The following is a 21009-nucleotide window of genomic DNA, read 5'->3' on the forward strand; positions in this document are numbered from 1 at the left end:
GCTCTTTGTGTATTTTTTTCCTCTCTCGTTTTCTGAGATTTCTCTTGAACGCCGCAAATTTTTGTCAGCTGGAGGGGTGGAGGAACACATAATGTTCCCAGCAGTGGCTTGTCTCTTAAATTATTGCAAGAGGCAACAAAGATTATGAACCTTGACTGAATGTCATGAAGAGTGTAAGGCAATTCATGTCAAGAGTTCTTAAAATAATTTCATTTCTGGTTGCTTAATGGCTGTTAGAAATTAGTCTGGATATATTAGTGCCTGGGAAACCAATCTATGTGAAAGTAATATTAAATGATGAGTTGATAATACTGTGCGGAAGGTCTACATGGTAAAAGGAGCTTGATAACAAATCTTCAATGAGTAGAGGGACTTGTCTCACAATACATTAGATATCTAAAGAGTAATACCTTAATCTAAGTTGACAAAGTTTCCTTCATAGTTAATGGAAGGAGAGAGGTGCCCTCACAGAGATGATTCTTCTTGAAAAGACTGCTGTGTTAATATGACTGAAAGACCCTCTGGAAGTGCAGCTCTCTCTAGACGGAACCCAGGTGACTAGTCTAGGCAAGACATGCAGCTTTTAGAAGGCTACAGTTAGCACAGGCATGTCTGCTTCAACCTAACAAATTCCACCAGATGGGTTTTAAAGTATAGCCATGTTTAAACTTCAAATAAAACACCGTAGCTTAACAAAGAAGGTATGTTTTACAAAGGATTGCAGTCTGTTTCTATGACTGAGGAGTTTTAAGTAAATTTTCATTGGTTTTCAGAAAAAAAATGCTTTCATTTAAAAAAAGGTAATTCAGAGAAGTACTCTGACCTGTATTGTACCTAAGCTTATTCCAGTTGATGGCAAGGTGTCTGTTTATGCTGGCATGTCATCCATGTATGCTGGGTCACGCTCCGGCTTGAGTTTGGAGTGAGCCATTTTCTTGCCAGGTGGTAAAACTCAGGTTTGGGAAGAAAGGCAGCGAGAGGCACAAGCATGCAAGAAACCTGTGCTTGAACTTGAGCACTGGTCCTGAAACCAACATGAGCCACATGGCAAGGGGACTTTAGCGCATCCTCGCACCCAGTGAGCCAAGGCACAGCCAGCCATGGACCCTCAGGGCCTTCCAGGCTGGAAAATCAGACACTGCTGGGAGTAATGGCTGCAGCGTGCTGGCTCTGGGGGAATTCAGTCTCTGCAGCTGCTGAATTAGTATCTCCCTGCGTAGTAAGACCACTACCATTTTATTTAACGTCATGCATGTTAAACAACACTGAGCTGTTTGCTTCTGCTCTCATTTTTGTGCCTTAGTGCAATGTGCTTGCACTTCTAAGACTCTGCTTGATGTAAGTAAAGTCTAAATTTATTGCCACATAACCAAATCGAGGAAGCAGAGTTGACAGTGAGGTTGGGCTCCTCTGTCAAACATGGCTGGGAAGAAAAGACAACCTCTGACCTGACCTGCTTCAGGTGAGGATGACTCCTGCAGACCAGCACGAGGCTCATCAGCCTTGCTAAAGACTCGGAGTAGGGTGGAAGGGGAGCTCCATGGCCTTCAAAATCTGTTTCTGCAGGTTCAGAGTTGTCTCAAGGTGCTCAAGGCATGGGTTGGCTTCCTTCTCCCTCAGGTGGTGGCAGAGGTGACAGCAGAGCCAGGGTCTGGCGTGGCAGCCTGCGAGCAAAGGGCTGCTCAGGCCTTCCCAGCAGTGAGCCAGTGGGGGGTTTGCCCTGCTTGAGGGAAGAGTTTGCAGAGAGAGAGCCCTTTGGGGGGCTTCTGGCTGTTGGAACAAGTGGTGCCCTTGTCAGTGGTGAGTGCCAGGGTGGGGATGTTGGCCTGGGAATGGTGAGTTCTTGGGAAGGGGCGCGTTGCTGCCAGCGGTATTTTGGGGAGAAGAGATGCAGAGAGGTGTGGGTTGGGCTCCCTGTTCCTGGCAGTAAACAGCCCCAGATGGGGGGGGATTATGGCAGGGGGCAGACATGGGGAGGACAGACACAGACTGGCCACTTGTGGAGACTGGTGGCTGGAGGGGATGGGGCAGAACAAACCTTGGTGGTTCCTGAGGAAGCAGAGACCTGAGCTTTAGTTCAGCCCTGCTTCAGAAGGAGGGGTAGCACCTGGTAAAAAACATACTTCGGGGTTGTTACAATGAGGAGGAAAACTCATAAGTTCAAGCTTAAGATGGCTCTTGCAAAACTAGCGAACAGTTATGTTCAGTAATTTAGAGAATGAACATGCAAAGGGTGGATTATTTATATCTAATTGTCCTTTTTTCCACTCAAAGATACAAAGTGAAAAACAGCTCTAAGGAAGAGCTCCTTTACTTTCAATAACACTACTTAAAGCCACTAATTACTGCCTGACTACAAAGCAGTAGGTCTGTATCTCAGCTGCTGGAAGAACCTCTGGTTTTATCAGTATCTGTCATTTAAGTTGTTGAAATGTCTCCATATGGGACTAGAGAGAGAAATCAGAGTGTGCTGGTCTTTCTGAGGGACAGCAGGTCCCTGGAAGCTGTCCCATCGTGGCATTTTCTTATCTACTGGTTTTGATCAAACCACTCAGACAGAGATGGTCCTGAATCATGTAATCCCTTTCTGATCTTGTCTTGCTTACACTTTTATTTTTCAAATGTCTTATTTTTTCCTCTCGCTGAAGTAATGGGTTTGTGGCAAGGCTTGTATTATGTGCTGCAGAGGCTCGTGTGTGGCTGGTGTTCGTGCTAAGGAGCCTCTACTTAAAGCCAAGTGCCATGGAAAGAAGACTGAAATTTTTAAGCTGATGGATATTGACTACAAGTGAGTTACTAAAACGCAGGCAGCAGCGATGCTGTTTCAAAACATCCTTGTGGATCTGGCGGCTGCGACATAGCTTCCAGCAGAAAATGTTGTTAAATGAATTAAATGAACCTGATGCTCATCACTGAAGCGATTCTGTTGTTGCTTATTGCTGAGTGGCTGTTGTGCTTTGTGTTGGAAGAGAATCTATGCCATGCTTGCAGTACCAGTTTAATACTGAAGCTGAAAGTCTGCAGAACAAGAGATCGTAGCAAGAAGCAATAGGAAAAGCTTTTTAAATTATACTTTAAAAAGCAATAGACCTATTAAAAAGCTTGGTAGGAGATAGAGTTCTGATTTACTATTAGTCTTTTTAACACATATGTCCAAGTTAGTGGATGAATGTATATATATTTATGTTCTTGTTTCCCATCCTCAAAAAACAAGCTCTGAAAAATTCAGGAAATGTGATGTCAACATAGGATATATTTTGAAAAGGCTGCTTTTATTAAATCTTGTAGAAAAGTTAGTTGCTGGGAGCTGTGCTGAGCGCTGAGGAAAGGTTTCCTCCAGCTTTGTTTTCCCTTTAAGCTAAAGGAGATGGTGGGTTGAAGAAAACTCTGTAGCAAATTTGCCTTGCCCGGAGCAGAAGCTGAATGAGCAGCTTTCAAACAGATCATCTGCTACCACGAACCAGGCGACAGGCTCAGTGTGAAACTTTAATCCTGTTCCAGACGACAGACACAGGGACAGGCTCATTCTGTTTGAAGAGAAGGTGTGGGTGAGGGAAAGGAGATTGGGGGCAGGACTGAAAAGACGTGGGACCAAAATAGTTTCATACCAGGAAATAAAATTGGAAGAGATTTGCTTCTGAAAAATGTGTTGCTTATTCATAGGGGGTTTTTATTTTTGTTTTTTTGGTGGTTTTGTTGTTGTTTTTTGTTGTGTTTTTTTTTTTTTTTTAATTAGGGTATATTACAAATACACGTCTGTTTAGTCCCAAAAAGGGATTAAAGGAGCTCATGAAGGTTGTGTAACTATTTCCATATTAATTGCCTTGTCTGAGAAGCTTAACTCTTTTTTAACTCCACTTTGAAAGTGACATTGTGTAAGCTTTGATTTCTGTTACAAAATTGACTATTATTTTTTGGAGGGATGCTGGTGAAAAAGTTGTGCTGTCTCTTCTTGATCAGGACTGTACCTCTTCCTTACTGTCTGGGATGGAGAACAGTCAGACAGTGCTCTTCTACCTTTTCATAAATGTCTGGGCTTCCAGAATAGATGAGAGGAGCCAGCTGGCATGTGAAGTTCTTGATTTGATGGTATACAAAAATCTCTTCAAAAACCACACTGAGAGCAAACTTAGAATATTTTTGTCGCATGCTCTGCCATTAAGATTTAAAAACATATAGCTCAGAACTTGCCCAACTGCCAGCTTGCGCCTGCACAGAAAAGCAAAGCACATGGTTTTCTGAATCGTAAAACGAGTGCAATCCTCTCGAAAAACTGCCTGGCAAAGGATGAAATCCCCTAATGGCATTTGCAGACGTGACTGTAAGAGAGGCTGCCTAATGTCAGGAGCCGAGAGTGCTTGAGCTTTTCTTATTACTATTTGCTATCAACAGTTCCATACCTTTCATGACTCCTTACAAATATCATTTTGAGACGGTGGCAAACTTGTGCTTCTGCAGATGAAGCTGAGGAAGAGGTGGTTGCTCTACCCTAAGACTTGTGTTGGTCCATGTACCCTGGGAAGCAGATGAAAGGCCCATTTTCCTCTAGGACTTCGATCCATGTTTACGCTTAAACTTCTGATTTCTGTACCCCTTGATGATGATGAGAAAAGTTGGTGTGCTAACAGGTTTGTTGATGCTGGAGTTGCAGGCATCCAGCACCTTGCAATCCTGGGTGATGTTAATGCTGACCAGAGGCAAGCTGGCTGAATAAAACAAACCTCCAGCACAACCCCAGCTGATAAGGAGAAGGCACTGATGTTGTTTGGAGGAAGTGGATATTCAGACTGAGGAACTGGTAGTCTGGAGTTACGCTCATCAAGTCATTAGACAATGAAGATGGAAAGGAAAGGTGGAGAGCTGGAAATGCCACTTGTCATGCCTGGTTGCAGAAGGGGCATCACTAACACCAGACAGATTAACAAGTGGGTTAAAGTTTCTGCTAAGAGGACTGTGGCTCAAGCATGAAATTGTTGTTGAGCAGAAGCGTTTTGGAGATTTGCAAATACCCACTGTAAGAACTAGGCTGCAGTAATTAGCAGTCACAGCACGGAAGCAGAAAGGATTCATGGACTGGGGTGGGAAACACCGCAAGGCAAATATTTCTCAAACCTTCCTTTGAAAGCTGTTGAGACTAAGCCGCTCTGGCTAATCGTCCCCTCTAGCCCTGGCTGGAGATGGGAACCAGAAGGGGTTTTGCTGTTTCTCTGTCAAACACCTTCTGGAACATCAAGGAATGAGCTTTGGCTTCAAACAAGCCATGGAAAACTTCTCTCAAGGAGCCACCTCACCCTTACTAGACATCAGTCTGTTCTTTGCCTTCTAAGGGGAGGGGTCCCTGTGCCTCTATACCAGTTACCTCCACAAGCTGACAAGTTAGCAGATGAAGTTCATTCAGGTTAGAGCAGTCAGAAAATATTTAATTGAGACCCTTCCTCCCCATAAGTCTGCAACCCTGCGGGCAGTCCAGTGCCAGCAAAAAGATCATGAGCGTGTTGCCAGGGGTGCTCAGCATGATCAGCCCTTACAGTGAGTTTCTTCATTTAAGCTGAATGACAGAAATGCCAACCCCATTTTGGCGTCACTGGAGACCAAGCTAGAGGTAAAGTTGCGTGTGATTCTGCAGGCGCTACCCTGGATCTCGCTTGCCAGCAGCTGACTGACCTCATCTACTTGTGAAGCAAACTTCAGCAGTTCATGGAGAACACCCGATAGCTGTAGTGTAAGAGGCACGATAAATTTTAGTGGGCAGAAGAAAACAGCGCCCAAGTTCTTCTCATCCTGCTTCTTGCTGTCCCGCTGCCTAAGACTCAGATCTGCAAATCACTCCGGTGATGGCTACTCAGAAAACAGAGTTGAACTTTCTTTCAAACATTATGCTCCTTCAGGGCAAAGTTAATTGTTTTCTCTCGTGTAATGTCTCCAGTTATATTCAGAGAATTAGGATGTAGGATAGACACAGAAGCTAGAAATTTCAGCAAGGCAGCTTTTATTTCTTTATTAGATTGTCTGTTCATACTGTCTTCAGCATGGGTGCTCCTTGGGCTTATTATTGATGATGAATAAGAATAGACTGTGCAGATTAACACAGATGGTTGTAGCCTCAAGACTCAACGAGCTGTAACCAAAGAAAATAAATCTCTGTTTTCAAGGAGAGCCTTACACAACAGAATTTCATGTGGCTCAGCTGTATTCAAAGTGGAATATTAAAATTGCTGAGCAACAAATTGAATGGCTCATGTTGTGAATAGCCATGTTGTATGGGTAAGTCGCTTACCACAGCCCCTCAGATGGAAAAAACCTCAACTATAGTGTTTTCTTTTGGGTTAAAACAAACAAACAAACCCATAAAACAAACCCACGGTGATTCAGAAATCATTGGAGAAAAGCAGTGTGGTTCACCAGAGCTAATGCTGAATTGCAAAAGCAGCGCCACTGAAAATTTTCACAGAGGAACCCTTAACCTCCTGCTACAGAAACTGGTGTAAAAGCTAGAAAATAGGTTCCCCTTTCCCTTCAAAATCTCTCTTGTGTTTTTCACTCTTCTTGTTTATGAAAACATGACACAAGGGCACCATTCTGGTTCAAACTCCTCTTTGAAACCATGGAAGTCTGTTTTAAAGGAGTCAATGCAGTGGAAAACAGCCGATATGGTTGTGTAACCTCTTGCTGCCAGTGTCTGGGGCTTCAGCAGCCCAGGGCAAAACAGGGAGAGTTTTCCAGACTAGAGGAAACTTGGCTCAATCACGGTGTTCTGCACTGTGATTTAATAAAGCACATCTTCTTTTAAACCAACGCAGATTAAATTTGCTTATCAATCAGTCATGATACTCTGTTCACTGCACATGGGCTTTGGGCTAGGTAAAGCTCCCTGAAACAGATGGTTGTGCTGGTGGGAATGTCTTAGCCTGTGACTCCAGCTAAGAGGAGGAAAATCATGGAATATTGCACCAGCTCCCAGTCCACTCAATTGTTTCATCCAAAGGTAAAGACTGGAAGGGTTTTGCAAGTTCTTGTGTTTTTTTCAGGGAAAGGAGAAAAGGGAACATACTCTTAAATAGCCAATGTCTTTCACGTTGGTCTGAGAGACTTCATGAACTCACTTCATGACAAATTCTTTCATAGGCTGGAGGTTCGACCATCTTTCCTTAATAGGAAGGTACAAAGTGCTCTGAAATATTTTTGACCACTCCAAAAATATATTCCTGCTATAGAATTCTATCCTCATTTTCCGTGTGATAGTTTAAAAACAAACAAAGAAACCAAGCCCATGGCATGAGATTTCAGCTGGAACATTCTTTAAGGTTTTGGGGTATTTTTGATGTAGAATCCATTAAGGTTCCGTGTCATTATATTGGTTTCATCTCCTCCTATTTTCTATAGTAGTCTTAAGTAACCATAGTTACAATTATGCTAAAAATAAATATTTCTTTTACTTTATTGCTACACTGTTCACTGAAAAAAAGAAAATATGAGGGCAGTATTGTAATTAAATCGATCAGCAGGTTTAAGACCAGCAATTCAGCATGGTTTTCCAGCTTTTTATTTACCTATTTTTTCCCCCTAAGAACCCCATTGCTACGACCTAAGCTCAGTTGCCCTTTGAAATGTCAATTTACTGGCTTCTGCTCTGTGGGCAGCAGCAACCCAGTGTAGATGGGTTTCCATGTGCTATCATGGGCTTTTCTAATGTCTGATGAGATCTTCAGTGAAGGTTGCTGTAGCGCTTTCTTCCCTTTACTCAGCTGCTTATTTTAATGAAACTACAGAGTGATGTCCCGGAGCCTCCCTTCACTTTCTCAAACTTAGCGATGAGTACAAAAGTGAGTGGAGAAAGCCCAAGTGTCATCAGATATGTCTCAGATCTATAAGAAGTTAAGGAGAGAATAAGTTGGGTGGTTAGCAAATTTAACGTCATGGCGATCAACGTCCTATCATATATGTTCAAAAGATCAGTTTTGCAAAGTGTCTGAACTTCCTGCTGGTGAGGAATATTTAGATTTTTCATCCCTGTGGCCTTGAAGACTTTCATGGTACCCTTCTTTATCTTCCTAACCAAGGAGCTGCTTTGGGTCACACACTGCCATTTCTTTAAAATTTGTCCTTAATAATTGTGCTGCCACCATCAATTAGATTCACCAGATATTTTTCTTCCTGACCTCCTGCAGCTTTAATCTGAAATTTTCCATTTTCCTGCCCATGGACACCATCACAGCCTGAACAGAGTCCAATTTTCCATTAATGGACACAGCAGGCTTTTAAAATGAATCAGACAAGGGTGGAGTCTGCAGCTCGGGGTGCACCATGTGGAAGAGTCAGCCAGACCCAACTCCCAGTACTGCATAAGCTTCTTCCTGCTTATCTTTGCATTTACTGACATAATAAAAGGTGAACCAAGAGGAAAGAAAAAAAGAAATAAAGAAAAACCCCACCTAAACAGCAGCAGTCAAGTGAAAAGCAACTAACAAGGAATAAAAGAGAGAACATGATGTCATGATTCTTAATCCATCTACATGATCCATAATTTAAACTGTGATACCTGGAATGTTCCGCAGAGAGTGCATTTGAATGCAATGCCTCATACACTCCACTGGTTGCCCACGAAAGTACTGATGGGCATTCAGTCTCTGTTGCTCGCTGGAGGACGTTTCAAAATAGCTAGGAGGGTGTTGCTCCAGAAGAAGGCATCAAATATTGAGCACAGAGTGCATGTAAATGCCCTGGAATTGCTTATAAGCTGGAGTTGGTCTAGTTTTGGCTAGAAAAAAATGTTCACAACTAGCAGAGACTGAGATTGGAACAACTTCCTGATGTTTGCAAATGAAATGTGTTGGACTTCGTCCATGTGAAACATCTAACTCATGCTTAGATATTTTCTTAAAATGCTTATGTTCCATGAGAAGCTACAGTGCAGGTAGTTGGTGGGCTGGATCATGGGAGGCCAAAGCACAGACCTGGTGCTCTTTGAATAGCTCACTTTTGGCCTTGGGGCCAGAAGGTAAGTTTGCTAATGATTGTATTTCAGTCATGCTGTTCTGTGCCCTTTTAGTCACAGAATCACAGAATCACAGAATGTAAGGAATTGGAAGGGACCTCGAAAGATCATCTAGTCCAATCCCCCTGTGGGAGCAGGAACACCTAGATGAGGTTACACAGGAAGGCGTCCAGGAGGGTTTTGAATGTCTCCAGAGAAGGAGACTCCACAACCTCCCTGGGCAGCCTGTTCGAGGCTTCCCAGGTCCCTTTAAGGTCCCTTCCAATCCCTAGCATTCTGTGATTCTGTGAAGAGTATAAAGGCTGGCTCATTGGTGCCGGTGAACTGAAAAAGTGTAAGTTTGGACCTCGTGTTGGTGGTTCTGGAAGCCTGGTTTGGGTGACTTCCCAATGGAGGTACTTTCTAGTGTTAGCTAAAGCAACATGTCACTGCACTTTGCAACTCTTGGAAGAGGATTATTTTCACCTCTCTTTTCTCCTTTCAGTATCTTGTCTAACTAGATACCTGACCTTTGTTAAGAATACCTGCTGCCATGGAGGACCCACCCACCCCATAGTTCCCATGCAGAAATATTTCAGTTTCAGGTTAGATTAAATACTGATATGAGTTCAAGAAGTTATAAATTAGTCACCATTGAAATTTGCTTGTGAAGTGGAAGGCTTCTTCTGGTGGGAGGCATTAAGTCCTGGAGCAGTGTAGCAGAGAGAAGGTTCCTAGCTGGTTTGAGATGATGCTCAGTAAGCTTATGGAAAGGGTTGTATGACAGGCTAGAGGAATGCATACGAAAAGTAAATTCATTTCTGATGGGAGCCAATATTTAGCACTCACTGAGCTACCCAAGTCAGCAGCAACTTCTTGGTCCCCCCTGCCTTGCTTTGAAGGCATGCAGGCCATTTTCCAGGGACCTGTGAAGTGCCTGCTCTTTCCCAGTAGCACACTGGAAACATTACTTCTCACTGTTGATCCTGGTGTTTGCCCTTAGGGGGTCTGGGCAAGGCATTTTTTGGTTTACAGTGACTGAAAAGCTCTTCTCTGAGCTCGTCTGGACCAGCAGGCTCCAGGCTGAGGCAGGGAGTCTTTGGGTCTGTGGGCTCACAGTAAAGTCGGTGGGAAGGAACAACATTCAGGGTTTCAGAAAGACCTTTTTGCTTGTGTACATGTTTCTTTGAAGGGATGCACCTGAATTTCCTTCTTCCCAATTGTTTTTTTTACTCCTTCACTACAAAGTTTAAAATATAAGATGAACCAATTAAGGTCAAATTCACCTCCCACACCTTTCTCCCCTCCCCAAACATGCAACTTGGGACAGATTTAGCCTCAGCTAGTGGTGGTGGCATCATTGCTGTGATTGCTCAGTCTATCACTTTGCTAAACTGCTGTTACCTTTTTTTCCTTTTTAAATTTTTTTTTTTTTAATGTTTATGTGGGGCCTGGTGCCAAAATCCTTTCGTGTCGTGGGAAGGTGTTATCATTTCCTACCAAACTACTCCTCACTGCTTCCAGAAAAGGGCTTATGCTGTGAGCTACACATGATGGGGCAGGAGCAATTAGCTGAAGTTCTCTCATTTAAAGACATTACAGATTATCCCAAAGATGTCACTGCTTGTGAGTAGTTTCGGAAAGTGATTAGTAAAGCGTCTTCGTTACATTTCTATGTTCTGAGATCTGTGTAAATCCAGCTGATGTTCAAACTGCTACAAATCTGACTAGAGGCAGGTTGAGGTAGGGAGCCAAACCTTTAGCACATCTTTATTAGAGTGGAATGAAAATGCAAAATAAGTGGGTGCTGTTTGTCAAGACCATCTGGCCTACCTAAGTGTTGGATTTAGGGGAGAAAAATAGCTTGAATGCCAACAGGTGGTGGTTAATTTGGTTGTGTGCACACTCGTGAATGTCCAAAATTGAACTTTTGTCCTCTCAAGTGGAAGCAACTGCTCGTAAGCTACAACTGGTACAGGGGCCAGTTGTAAATTTTACTAACACCTGGACTAAAGTGGTATATCCCATGTTCTCCAGTGAACAAGGAGTCACGAAACGGGGGCACTGCTGAGCGGTCTGCATGTGCCTCGTCCTTCTGCACACTGACAGTTTGGACTGGGAGGACCAGGGCCTGGCAGATCCAGGAGGAGGAGCTGCTGCCAAAAAGAAGAGCTTAGAAAAGAACAAACCAAAAAAACAATGGTTTCAGAAGAAGAAAGTGAAGATCTTGGCTGGAGGAAGTGGGGACTCTGCAGGGAGACAAATCCCACCATTGGCTTATTTAATAAGCAGCTTTATGTCGCAGAGGAACAAAAAAACCAAAACCATTTGACACATAGAGATGGGAGAACAGAACACATATTGTCACCGATGAAAAAGAGCCTGGGTTTTTTGTCTTCTTTTTTAAACTTTTATTTATTCTTTTTTAGAAAAGGAATAAACTCTGCATGGTAGAGTGTACGGTATATAATTTCAAAACAGAACAAGTGATATGGAATGGATTATTTTCCCCAACTATTTAAAGTTAAACCTAAAATCATTTGTAAATCAACACTCATTACCATGTAAGACAAAGGCGAACAATCAACATGTTTTTTTTTGTTTGGTACAGATTTCCTCTACCACTTCAGCTTGAATTTCCCAGGGTTGGGGAGGAAAGGGGGGCAAATCCTGCCCGTTGTCCTAACCATAGTCGTACTGACCAAGCTTTGTGCTCTGAGACCTAGCATCATATGGCTTTATATACGTTCCTAAGTGAACAGTGCAACATCGTCACCATCTTAAGTGTTTATTCCACATTCAAACTGTAACTGAACATCACTCTGGGTTTCCCACCCCCAAACCAATAAGAACAGCAACAAAAAGCAGAAGTCTCCAGCAATCAGATTTCATCCCAGAAATCTGTGTAAACTGTAGATCAGGGTTGGGTAGCAGCACAGAAGACAAAAGATGTGACAGCGTGATTCAATAGCGTCTCTAAAGACTACTGTAAGACTGTCATTCTTTAGTCTGCATCTTGCAATCACAATTTGCTTTTTCCCTGCAATACTATAAAGCAACACAGAAATAAAAAAATCAGACTCAAAAGCAAAAGGTAGAAGCCTTTACAGAAAAGTACAGCTTCTGCTTAGCCTTGAGTGGTCGCTATTAGAAACAGATCTCTGCAATCAGAAGCGAATCTTGAATGTACATACACAATTTTGGTGGGAAGGGATGCAGCCAAGGATGGAAGCCCTTCTAACAGACCTGCAGACCTTTTTGGCTTGTAAGTCAACACTACACTGTCTTTTTGGGCTGAACACACTGGCAGGACAGCCGTAGGTGTTGAGCACACACCAGGCTCTTGGCTTCTCTGCTCCTTGGCTGCGTTGGGGCCAGGAGAAGGAGGATGAGGAGGGAGCAGGAGTGCCGGTGAGGGCCCCGTCCTCCCCTCGCTCCGCAGCCGGCCGAGTGATGTGTGTGTTGCAGCGGGGAGGTTAAGTGCACGGTTCTCTCTTTACCCCCTCCTCCCCAATCCTGTTGGAATGTATCTAATCAGTAATTAGATAAGTATTAATAATAACTATAAGCTAGTATTGTCACCCTCCCCCTTTAAATGGAGGGAGAGCAACAGCATCAAACAAATACCCCTTTGTCCTGACATGTATTACCTTTCCAGATCCTATAGAGCAATCATATGCAGGCGTTTTGCATACTAGAATTTAAAAGAGTCAAAGGTGGTAAAGAAACGAGATGTTTCTTGGCCTAACTGAAGGAAATAATACAACTGATTAAAGAGCAAAAGAAAGTAAGCATTAGTGTGTTTACATCCTCTGGTACATCCCACTTCTCTACGTTCTGCTTACAAGCCCTTTCCATGCTCTGCGCAAGCACTCCCAAACTTAGAGAGGTAAGGCTTCAGCTAAAATCTCATGGCTGAGATTTATTTTTATGCAAATACTATAAATGTATTTGATTTACTGGATCCGTGTGGGGCATGCCAAGGGCAAGGCTTGTTAAGTGAACCAGTACAGGAGGAGATTGGACAGGGGTGTAATCCCGCAGGATAAGAGCAATTGAACGATGTCCGTAAGCATGGCACTAGCTTAGTGTGTATGGAGCGCTGGGGAGCCTGGATGAAACCCTCCAGCTTTCTGGGTGTCCAGTCAGAACCAGGGAAGCTGAGAGAAGCTTTACTGTAAAACTCCAGTACTGAAATGCCTAAAGGAACTGGACCTCTAACTTCAATGGGCACTGATTTTAGGTTTTGTACAGTCAACTCTAGTTAAAAAACAAAACTGTAATAGCTGATGCCCCTGCTGTTGGAGCCTTAAGACACCTGTTATACTGCTGAGCCCTACTCTTTTTTTTTTTTTTTTTTTTTAATAAAACACTGTTTTAAGATAGAGCACAATAAATGTGCTTATTACGCACTCTAACATAGAGCACAGAAATACAACACTACAGAGTGCAAGTCTAACCATCTCCACAGTGGGAAAAGTGCGAAGGTTAAAAATATGCATGTGGCTTAACACAAGATATTTTTAAAAAACATGACATGGAAATCTCATACTAATGCTTTCATCTTTATAAACATGACTGAAAACTTAAGGTCAGTTGCTGATCCTTCTCTCATAGTAGTAGTAGTGTAATCCTTTCAAAGGTACAACATTGGAAAGATTAGAGAATAAAAAAAACCCCAAGTGTCCAAAAATGATCCCATTTACCACTTTTCCAGTAGTTATGTTTTTCAAGAAGTAAACACGTAAGGTCACCTTGATCTTCGCCATCGGTAACTGATCCACTTGGAAACAGCTAAGCCAACCACCTGGACTGAGATCAGCTCAGTGTCGCACACGCACACACACACAGCTACACACACAAACACCCCACAGGAGAAAGTGCACTTTCAATTGCTCATACAAAAATAGATTGGCACATTCTTTTTTGACACAGTGAAGAGAATCCTCTTTAAAAGCTTTTCCACAACGTTAAGAAGTCCTTTTGGAAGTCGCAGCAGGTCTGTAGAAAAAGCGCTATGAGAATGCACTCACGTGGGCTTCCAGGGTTTGTGTGATGGAGAGAGGGGTGGTGGCAGGGGCTGCCCTTCTAATTTTTGCCTACTTTTGTAGCTGTAGTCCCCACAGGTAGGGTCACTCACCACCCAGTTTCAGCACATCAACCATTTACCAACAGCTCAGTCTTCACCTGCTTCGAGAAAGTAACGATATGTGAATTTGTCAAAGCTGAGAGCCTTACGTCGACGCAGTGTTTCCTATATGTTGCCGGAAAAACTGGTTTTGGGGGGAGAGAGAGAGTGTGAAGTGTTAGGAGTCTGATTTTGCATTTCCAGTAGTAACTGTGGCTCGGGAGAGCCAAGCGGGAACAGTCAGGAGCTCCTTCCCCGCAGGGCAGCCAGTGCTAGGAGTTCTGCACTAAGCGTCTGTAGTGCGGCATCACCTCGTGCTCGGGAAGGTGGAGAGCGAACTCCAAGGCCACCAGCACTGGGAACTCGAAGGCGATCAGCTCTCGCCTGTTCAGCCGGAACTTCTCTTCCAGTTTCTGCAACAACAGCCAAGGAAAAAAAAATTCTGAATGAGGATTTGACTTTCTAGCGCTTTCTTATAGACATTATTCAAAACACAGGTGCTGCTGGCATTAAACCTCTGTCCTGCTGGACTTGCATGGCTCTAGGTTCAGAAAATGAGAGCAGGATGAACGGGATGTAGTGATTCCTTCCCATGAAGGTGAACTCACAAAGCTTAGCCAGCCATGCAATTTCTGCAATGTTTGTTGTTTCACTCATTCCATCTCCAGCAGATACATCTTCTAACAATCATGGTGATGACCACTGCTGGAAGAGTAATCTCCTGACTTCGTGCAAACATTTAAATCACTTGTGTAATTCAAGACACGCGTCTCGTAACTGCCCACAAACTTCTCACGCTCCTTAAAATTGCTAGGTTTCCTTCCAGCATCAGACTGTGTTATGACACCCTACTGAGGAAATTATTTCTGCTACAATGAGATACATTTGATCTTAATACCTCAGAGGCAGAAGGTGTCACCTGCAACAACCATGAAAACAGTGAGTAATAGGAACTACTGTCCTCAAGGGGGATGAGATGGGTTTCATAGTTGGATTTCTGCTGTAACATACTAAATCTTCCATCTGTTGTTTTCCCTGGAGCTGGATGCTACAAGTAGGCAACCAGCTGTTTGGGGGTATTTCTCCCCTCCCTGTCCTCTTCTTCTGATCTCCCTGGCCTGCTACTTCTTTGCTCTCTGGTCTACTGAAAAGCTCAATGTGTCTGAAGGATGGACCAGTGTTTCAGGATAGCAAGAGAGGTCAGATCTTCCAACTCCCACGGGGTTGATTTTTCTTTTTCTGGTTATTTGGACTGCATTCTAACAAACTGACTGTTAACCCAGCTCTGTGACTGTGGCAGAAGGACATGAGTCCAGTCCTGCCCTCTGAACAAGTTCCCATGTCTGTTGAACTGAGCTGGTTTTAGCCAAGCACCCAGCTACCTGCCCTGTCTGCTGGACTAAATCAGATTGGCATCTCAGTGCTTGCAAATGGATTATGGAATAACACTCCCCTCTGTTAACTTATTCATATGGATGGGCTAGAAGACCAAACACCATACTCTACAAAAAAAAAAAGTGGGGGTAAGGTGTTCTAGTGGGAACACTTCTTTAAGTTTTCTTGCCCAAAAGCTTAACTTGATGAAAGAACTACAAACTTGATAACCTGCTAGACTCCCTCTCAAATTCGTATCTGCATTCACCTCTCGAAGGAAAGTCCCTATTGACACTCTTGAAAACAAAAGCAAAATTTATTTCCTGAGGGTTAACTTTTGACTTGTATTGACAGAATGGTGGTCAGTTTCCTCTCAGACCCCAGAGTTTCTGATACCAGGGCCTTCAATGACATCACATGAGCCTCCCATGTCTCTGCAGTGACATTGATCAGTATTACTTCCACATAAATGTGTAACAAAAAAATGGTATTTAGCTGGCTGTACAGCTGGAAACCCAGAGGAGAGCGTGACCACTGACAAGCATGCTTGTGTAGACGCCACACCAACACTTCATGTAGAAGGAATACAGGAAATCTATGGATACGTACATCTATAAGATGCTTGACTTCATGTTTTCTGAGGTCACTGCCAATTTTGGCTGCTAAAAGAACACAGGCTCCAGCACATAGCTTTCTATTCTGCTTGTTCAGCTTCCCCTTGAGAGCGAGCTTCTCAAAGTAGACAAAGGCCATGGCCACTGTGGGCTCTTCAAAACCACATTCTTCTTGTGCAAGCTTGCGCATTTCTCTCTTCAAGCTGAGTAAAGAGACCAGTGAAATATGCTGTGAACTGTGTTTTAAAAAGCATTTCTCATTTCACCCGAAGAGCCATCCTTTCAGAGATTCCTCCTTAGTCAAATGGAGGGGAAAAGGAGAACGTAATTTACTGGGCAGATATTTTTATGCTCTGTTTTGGGGACACATTTCATGGCACATTTTGACCTCACCCTTCCCCCTCACTGCCCCCAATAGATAATTGTGTCAACTGAAAAGCTCTGACAATTTTAGTAACAATATTTCACCAGAAATCTTAAGCTGCATGGAATTTATTTAGTAACAACAGCTTGATCGCTTGTGCTCTGTCTGCATCTTTGCTGCTGCTTAGAGTTGGTCAAATCCAAACCGACAGTCCTTCCATGTACCCCAGTATTGTCTGTTTACAGAGCAACACGACTCAGGATCCTTACGGCTACTTCAGTCAAATGAAATTATCATTAGTCCAGTGAAGCAATATGTCCAGCCTGCTACACTGGAAACAGTGATGAAATATTACAACTTTCCTGTGAAGCTGACCACTTGTTTTGCTTCTGGCCATGCTCTCTGAACAAGGCACAGAAGTCGTTTCTCTTTCCTCAGTCTCTTTTTAAGCTAAGTACCGTGAGCTCTGAGACTCTTCTGTGTTATTTTTCTGGATGTTTTAATATAGTGCATGCTAAACTTGCAACCTCAGTCCATTAGATGCCACATTTGACACCTGAACAGTGCATGTTTGTACATTCCCCTATCTTGTTTACTCAGCCCACTAATCAAAGCAATCATCTGACTTGCTGTGCACCTCTGTCCGTCCCTGCTCTGGAAGATCAATCAGTGCTGTGCTTCCCCTCAGGTACAACAGCAATTGCACCGAAATGTGAGACAGCTGCATCATGTTGCAGCCTCACCAGGCTTTGCAACCTACCTTCTTATTTTACTGAGGGTTAACTTGATGTGAGGGAACTTCTCCTTAAAGGTCTCATTCATGTCCTTCTTGAGATCTGATGGCTTCACGTAGTCTATGACTGTGGTCTGTAACACATAGTCAAGAGAGAATTACTCTTTTAGTTTGTAACAAACAACATCACTTGATTCCCAAAAGCAAGGAATACCAAACAAGTGCCTGTCAGTTCCAATGCTTTCAGTAGAAGGGAAAATTAAGTCTGAATTAAGGCAACAATTTGTGACTGCTCCGTCAGAACAAGTGACCTGAAATCTGAGATGACTGTTGAGCACAAGCCCCTAACAACGCATATTAGGATCCTTCAAGTATTGCTGAGAGTGAGTTTAAGCCAAATGTGGGTGAATAAAACCTAGCTGAGAAGTCTTGTTAAACCAAAAGAAATCATTACAATAACCAGTTTGATGACCAGATTTTGTGTGCGTATCTCCGTGAGGTTCTGAGACATATTGTGAAATTCTCTCAAGTTGATTCTTCAAAGGAACTGCTGCTACAAATTGACTGCCATTTGTGATAAAAGAGGTGATTAGCCTACATGTCAGGTAATTCAGTAGAGCGCAAGGTAATAATACGCTCATAAGTCACACAGTAAACAGACAGAAATACTGAGTTAGGACAACATTCAAAGTGTGCAGCCTCTTTCCATTATGTTGAGCTTCCTATTCCTTTTTGTCACAACCTAAAGAATTTCCCCAGGCAGCAGAGGGCCCTCCAGGCCGGTACTGTGACACCAGTGCTGGCATCTATGGGTGCACAGCACTTCTCTCATTCCCTCAGTCTTCTTTCAGGTAGCATTTTGCCCAAATCCTCTCTCACCTCTCACCTGGCCAAAATCTATCAGCTGCACAACAAGCCAACCCTCATTTTGGGGACATGCCAAGTTTCTTCCTGCCTTTCACTGTTCTGGCTGTTGGACAGAAGCAGAGGAGCCCCAGGGCAGCCAGGGGACAACCTGGTCCCCAAGCATCCAACACCTGGACAGCTTCAAGCACAGGCAGTGGGACAGCAGCAGACTGCAGGGCACTCTCCTTCCAGTAAAATAATTTTTCCCTTCTAGTTTCTGTTTATGATTAACCTATATCATGGCAAAGGGCCATTAACACTAAGCAACAAGAGGTGGAAAGAGGTGTGAAAAACACTTGCCAAGTGTTATGCCTTTACAGAAGATGCGCCCTTGCTGTATATATCCTCATGGGAATCTAAATCAGCCAAAAAGACTGACTGCATATGCTTGCAGGTTTTTTTTTTCAACAATTAAAATAGTATATGGAAGGGCTTGGGGAAGAGAGAGTGTAATGGATCTAGAGAGCAACTGGACAACTCTTGTTATCCGATCATGTCCTTGGCTGGATAAGAAATTAACACAAAGGGCAGAAAAACACACCTAACTTGTCCTGCACTTCATTTAGGAGCTATGGTACTGAAATAATGGATAATTATAGGAATCTAAAAGAAAGCAGAGTACATGTTTCCCCTAAATAGCGCACAGCAGTATTTGAGAGAAACATACAGTAATAAAGAGGAAAAAATAAACTTCTTGCCACAGGTTGCTGCTATGGTCATAAATATGTTTTAAAATGTGGGCTCTTCCACTATCGGACTTGCAACGTGAGCAGCATCCTCTTTCTAGATAAATTACTCCCCACTATGTCCTGACAGGCAGTTCTACCGGGCACATCACACACAACAGCTGCCTGCTGTTGTCCCGAGTAGAAATGCTTGCAACCCCCCCACCCACACAGTTACGTGTTAAGCACCAATCCAAATTTTGCTCAATAAAGAGGACAATTTAAGGGATTTCAGTCCTATTAAGGAAAGCTGCCAGTTGTAAGAAATCATCAGAAAGGAGAAAGCCACATCAAACCCCTTCAGCTACTCCTGCTGCCCTGCCTGCGTACAGATGAGCCAGAGCACGGGTCTGGGCAGAAGCTGCAGTGCCACTGAGGTTAAAAACTCATATGCTGTCTTGATGACATGCTACCATGCTTGAGTAAAAGGAAGAGAGGAGAAGACAGGCAGGAGAAACCTTGCCCTGCTGCTCAGGGCTGGAGGGAAACGCTTCAACTGAATGTCAGAGTCTGCCTGGTTTTAATCTTGCTGAGGTTGGAAAGACATACGCACACACCCGTATGGTCGCGGCTCTTTGTCACAGACAGCTTCTCATGTGCTTTATTTCACCTGGCCAGGGCTCAGCCCTCTGAACCAGAAGAACAAAAATCTCACCAATTACTACTCTCCTTTCCCTGGGACATCAGTGCCTGTCTGCCTACTCTTTGGTTTTGTTGCCAGATGACCATCAGCAAGTTGGGTGCTTCTGATGCTTACACAGATATACCACAAGTTTGTGCTATTAAGAGAGTTCCTCTTAGCACTGCTGTAAGAGGACTACTGAAACAAGGCACATAACATAATTTCGAACAGTGCCATCTGATACTCAAAGTACAGAAACATCGGTCCACACTGCTCTTACTTACAGAGCCAAGAGACAGTGAGCACATAAAGGTTACCTGCTGTTAATTCAAAGATTATTTTAGTTACTACCAGCATTTTTTGGTTGTCTTGGGCAATCCTAAAAAGAGTGAGCTCGGTGTTACTGTGCAAAGCTACACGGCACTTTATTTCATGCTTCACTGCAAACCTAACTGCCTGTTGTTTGCTCTCCATTATCACGGAGCTCCTTAGTTTTATCTTAATTACCTCCTGCAAAATGATCACAGGTTTTTCTGGCAGACTTGCCTTTGGCCCTCTCCAGGTGGTCATCTTCCCTTGCACAGAGGAGGATGCAATCACTCATGAACCTCCCGTGCATGACAGATACCACTTTGCAGCCGAAAGGGCACCACAGTGGAGGGAAAGCACAACCATCCTCCGGACTCAGCCAAAGGGCTGCACAGAAATGATGCTGGACAGCAAGTTTCAGTTGCTTTCACCTCTAACAAGTGGGTGCTGGTACAACCCCAGCTATGGGGTGACTGCACAGAGAGGGAGCAGCAGCCCCCCGGGCTACACCTTTCCCCACAGCTGCTCTGCAGACACCCTCTGTTTTACCCAGGACTCCTCCAGCCCCTGGGAGATTTGCCAGAATTCAGCTAAATTCTCTTTAGAAGGAAAAAAGCTTTTTTTAAAAAAAAAAAAAAAAAAAGTTGTTTAAAGCAAAACACTTGGAGGCTTGAGAATAAGCAGACAGCTTAAAACTGAAAATGGTAAGGAGGTATGGCTATTTTTAAACACAGAGATTTGTCAATTTTGTCCTGTTGATAAGAATCTTGCCCTTCCCGCCCCCCCAACTCCAAATACTGCTGCTTCCTGCGAGACAACAGTCTCTACGATATAAATCACAATAATGAAATCCAGATGAAAGCTGGTGCGTGCTGGTTTTGATTCATGTAACAGGATAACGGCAGCATGTTTGAACACACTGGCTCTCAGGCAGCTGTCTCATCTTGTCAGTGCCATGCTGGAGAGCTCAGCTAACTGCCCTTGTTCTCAAGAAAAGGAATTGTGCAACTTTTCTTTCCTCCCCTTGAGTTTGGTTTTGTTTTTTTGGTTTTTTTTAGCTGCTGCAGATGTCCAACTTTGTCTAATCAGTGGGATTTGCCCAGCTGGTGCCCACAGAAATGCATGTACATGGGACCCTGCCCACCAGAGAGGCAGGCAGAAAAAAAAAGTTGACAGGTAATTTAAAAGCAACGCTAAATTCATGTCTATTGAGTGATGGAACTAGCTACCCCTTCTATCTGTTTCTGACCAGGTACCTGA

The 21009-nt window shown here is 43.5% G+C and overlaps 1 protein-coding gene across 2 annotated transcripts in view; it reads right to left on the reverse strand.

Moving 5' to 3' along the window:
• Positions 1-11159: 11159 nt before the first annotated feature.
• Positions 11160-21009, reverse strand: part of CABLES1 (Cdk5 and Abl enzyme substrate 1) — a 76227-nt gene continuing 66377 nt past the window's right edge. For both annotated transcript variants that reach the window (XM_082044915.1, XM_082044914.1), the window contains 3 exons: positions 17215-17321; positions 16086-16293; positions 11160-14515 (listed from right to left, as the gene is read on the reverse strand). In XM_082044915.1, the coding sequence (XP_081901041.1) occupies positions 14375-14515; positions 16086-16293; positions 17215-17321 (456 nt within the window). In that variant the 3' untranslated portion in view covers positions 11160-14374. The remainder of the gene's footprint in view (positions 14516-16085; positions 16294-17214; positions 17322-21009) is intronic.

This window comes from Streptopelia decaocto (assembly GCF_964273445.1).
Source record: "Streptopelia decaocto genome assembly, chromosome: 2".
Classification (NCBI taxonomy): Eukaryota; Metazoa; Chordata; class Aves; order Columbiformes; family Columbidae; genus Streptopelia; species Streptopelia decaocto.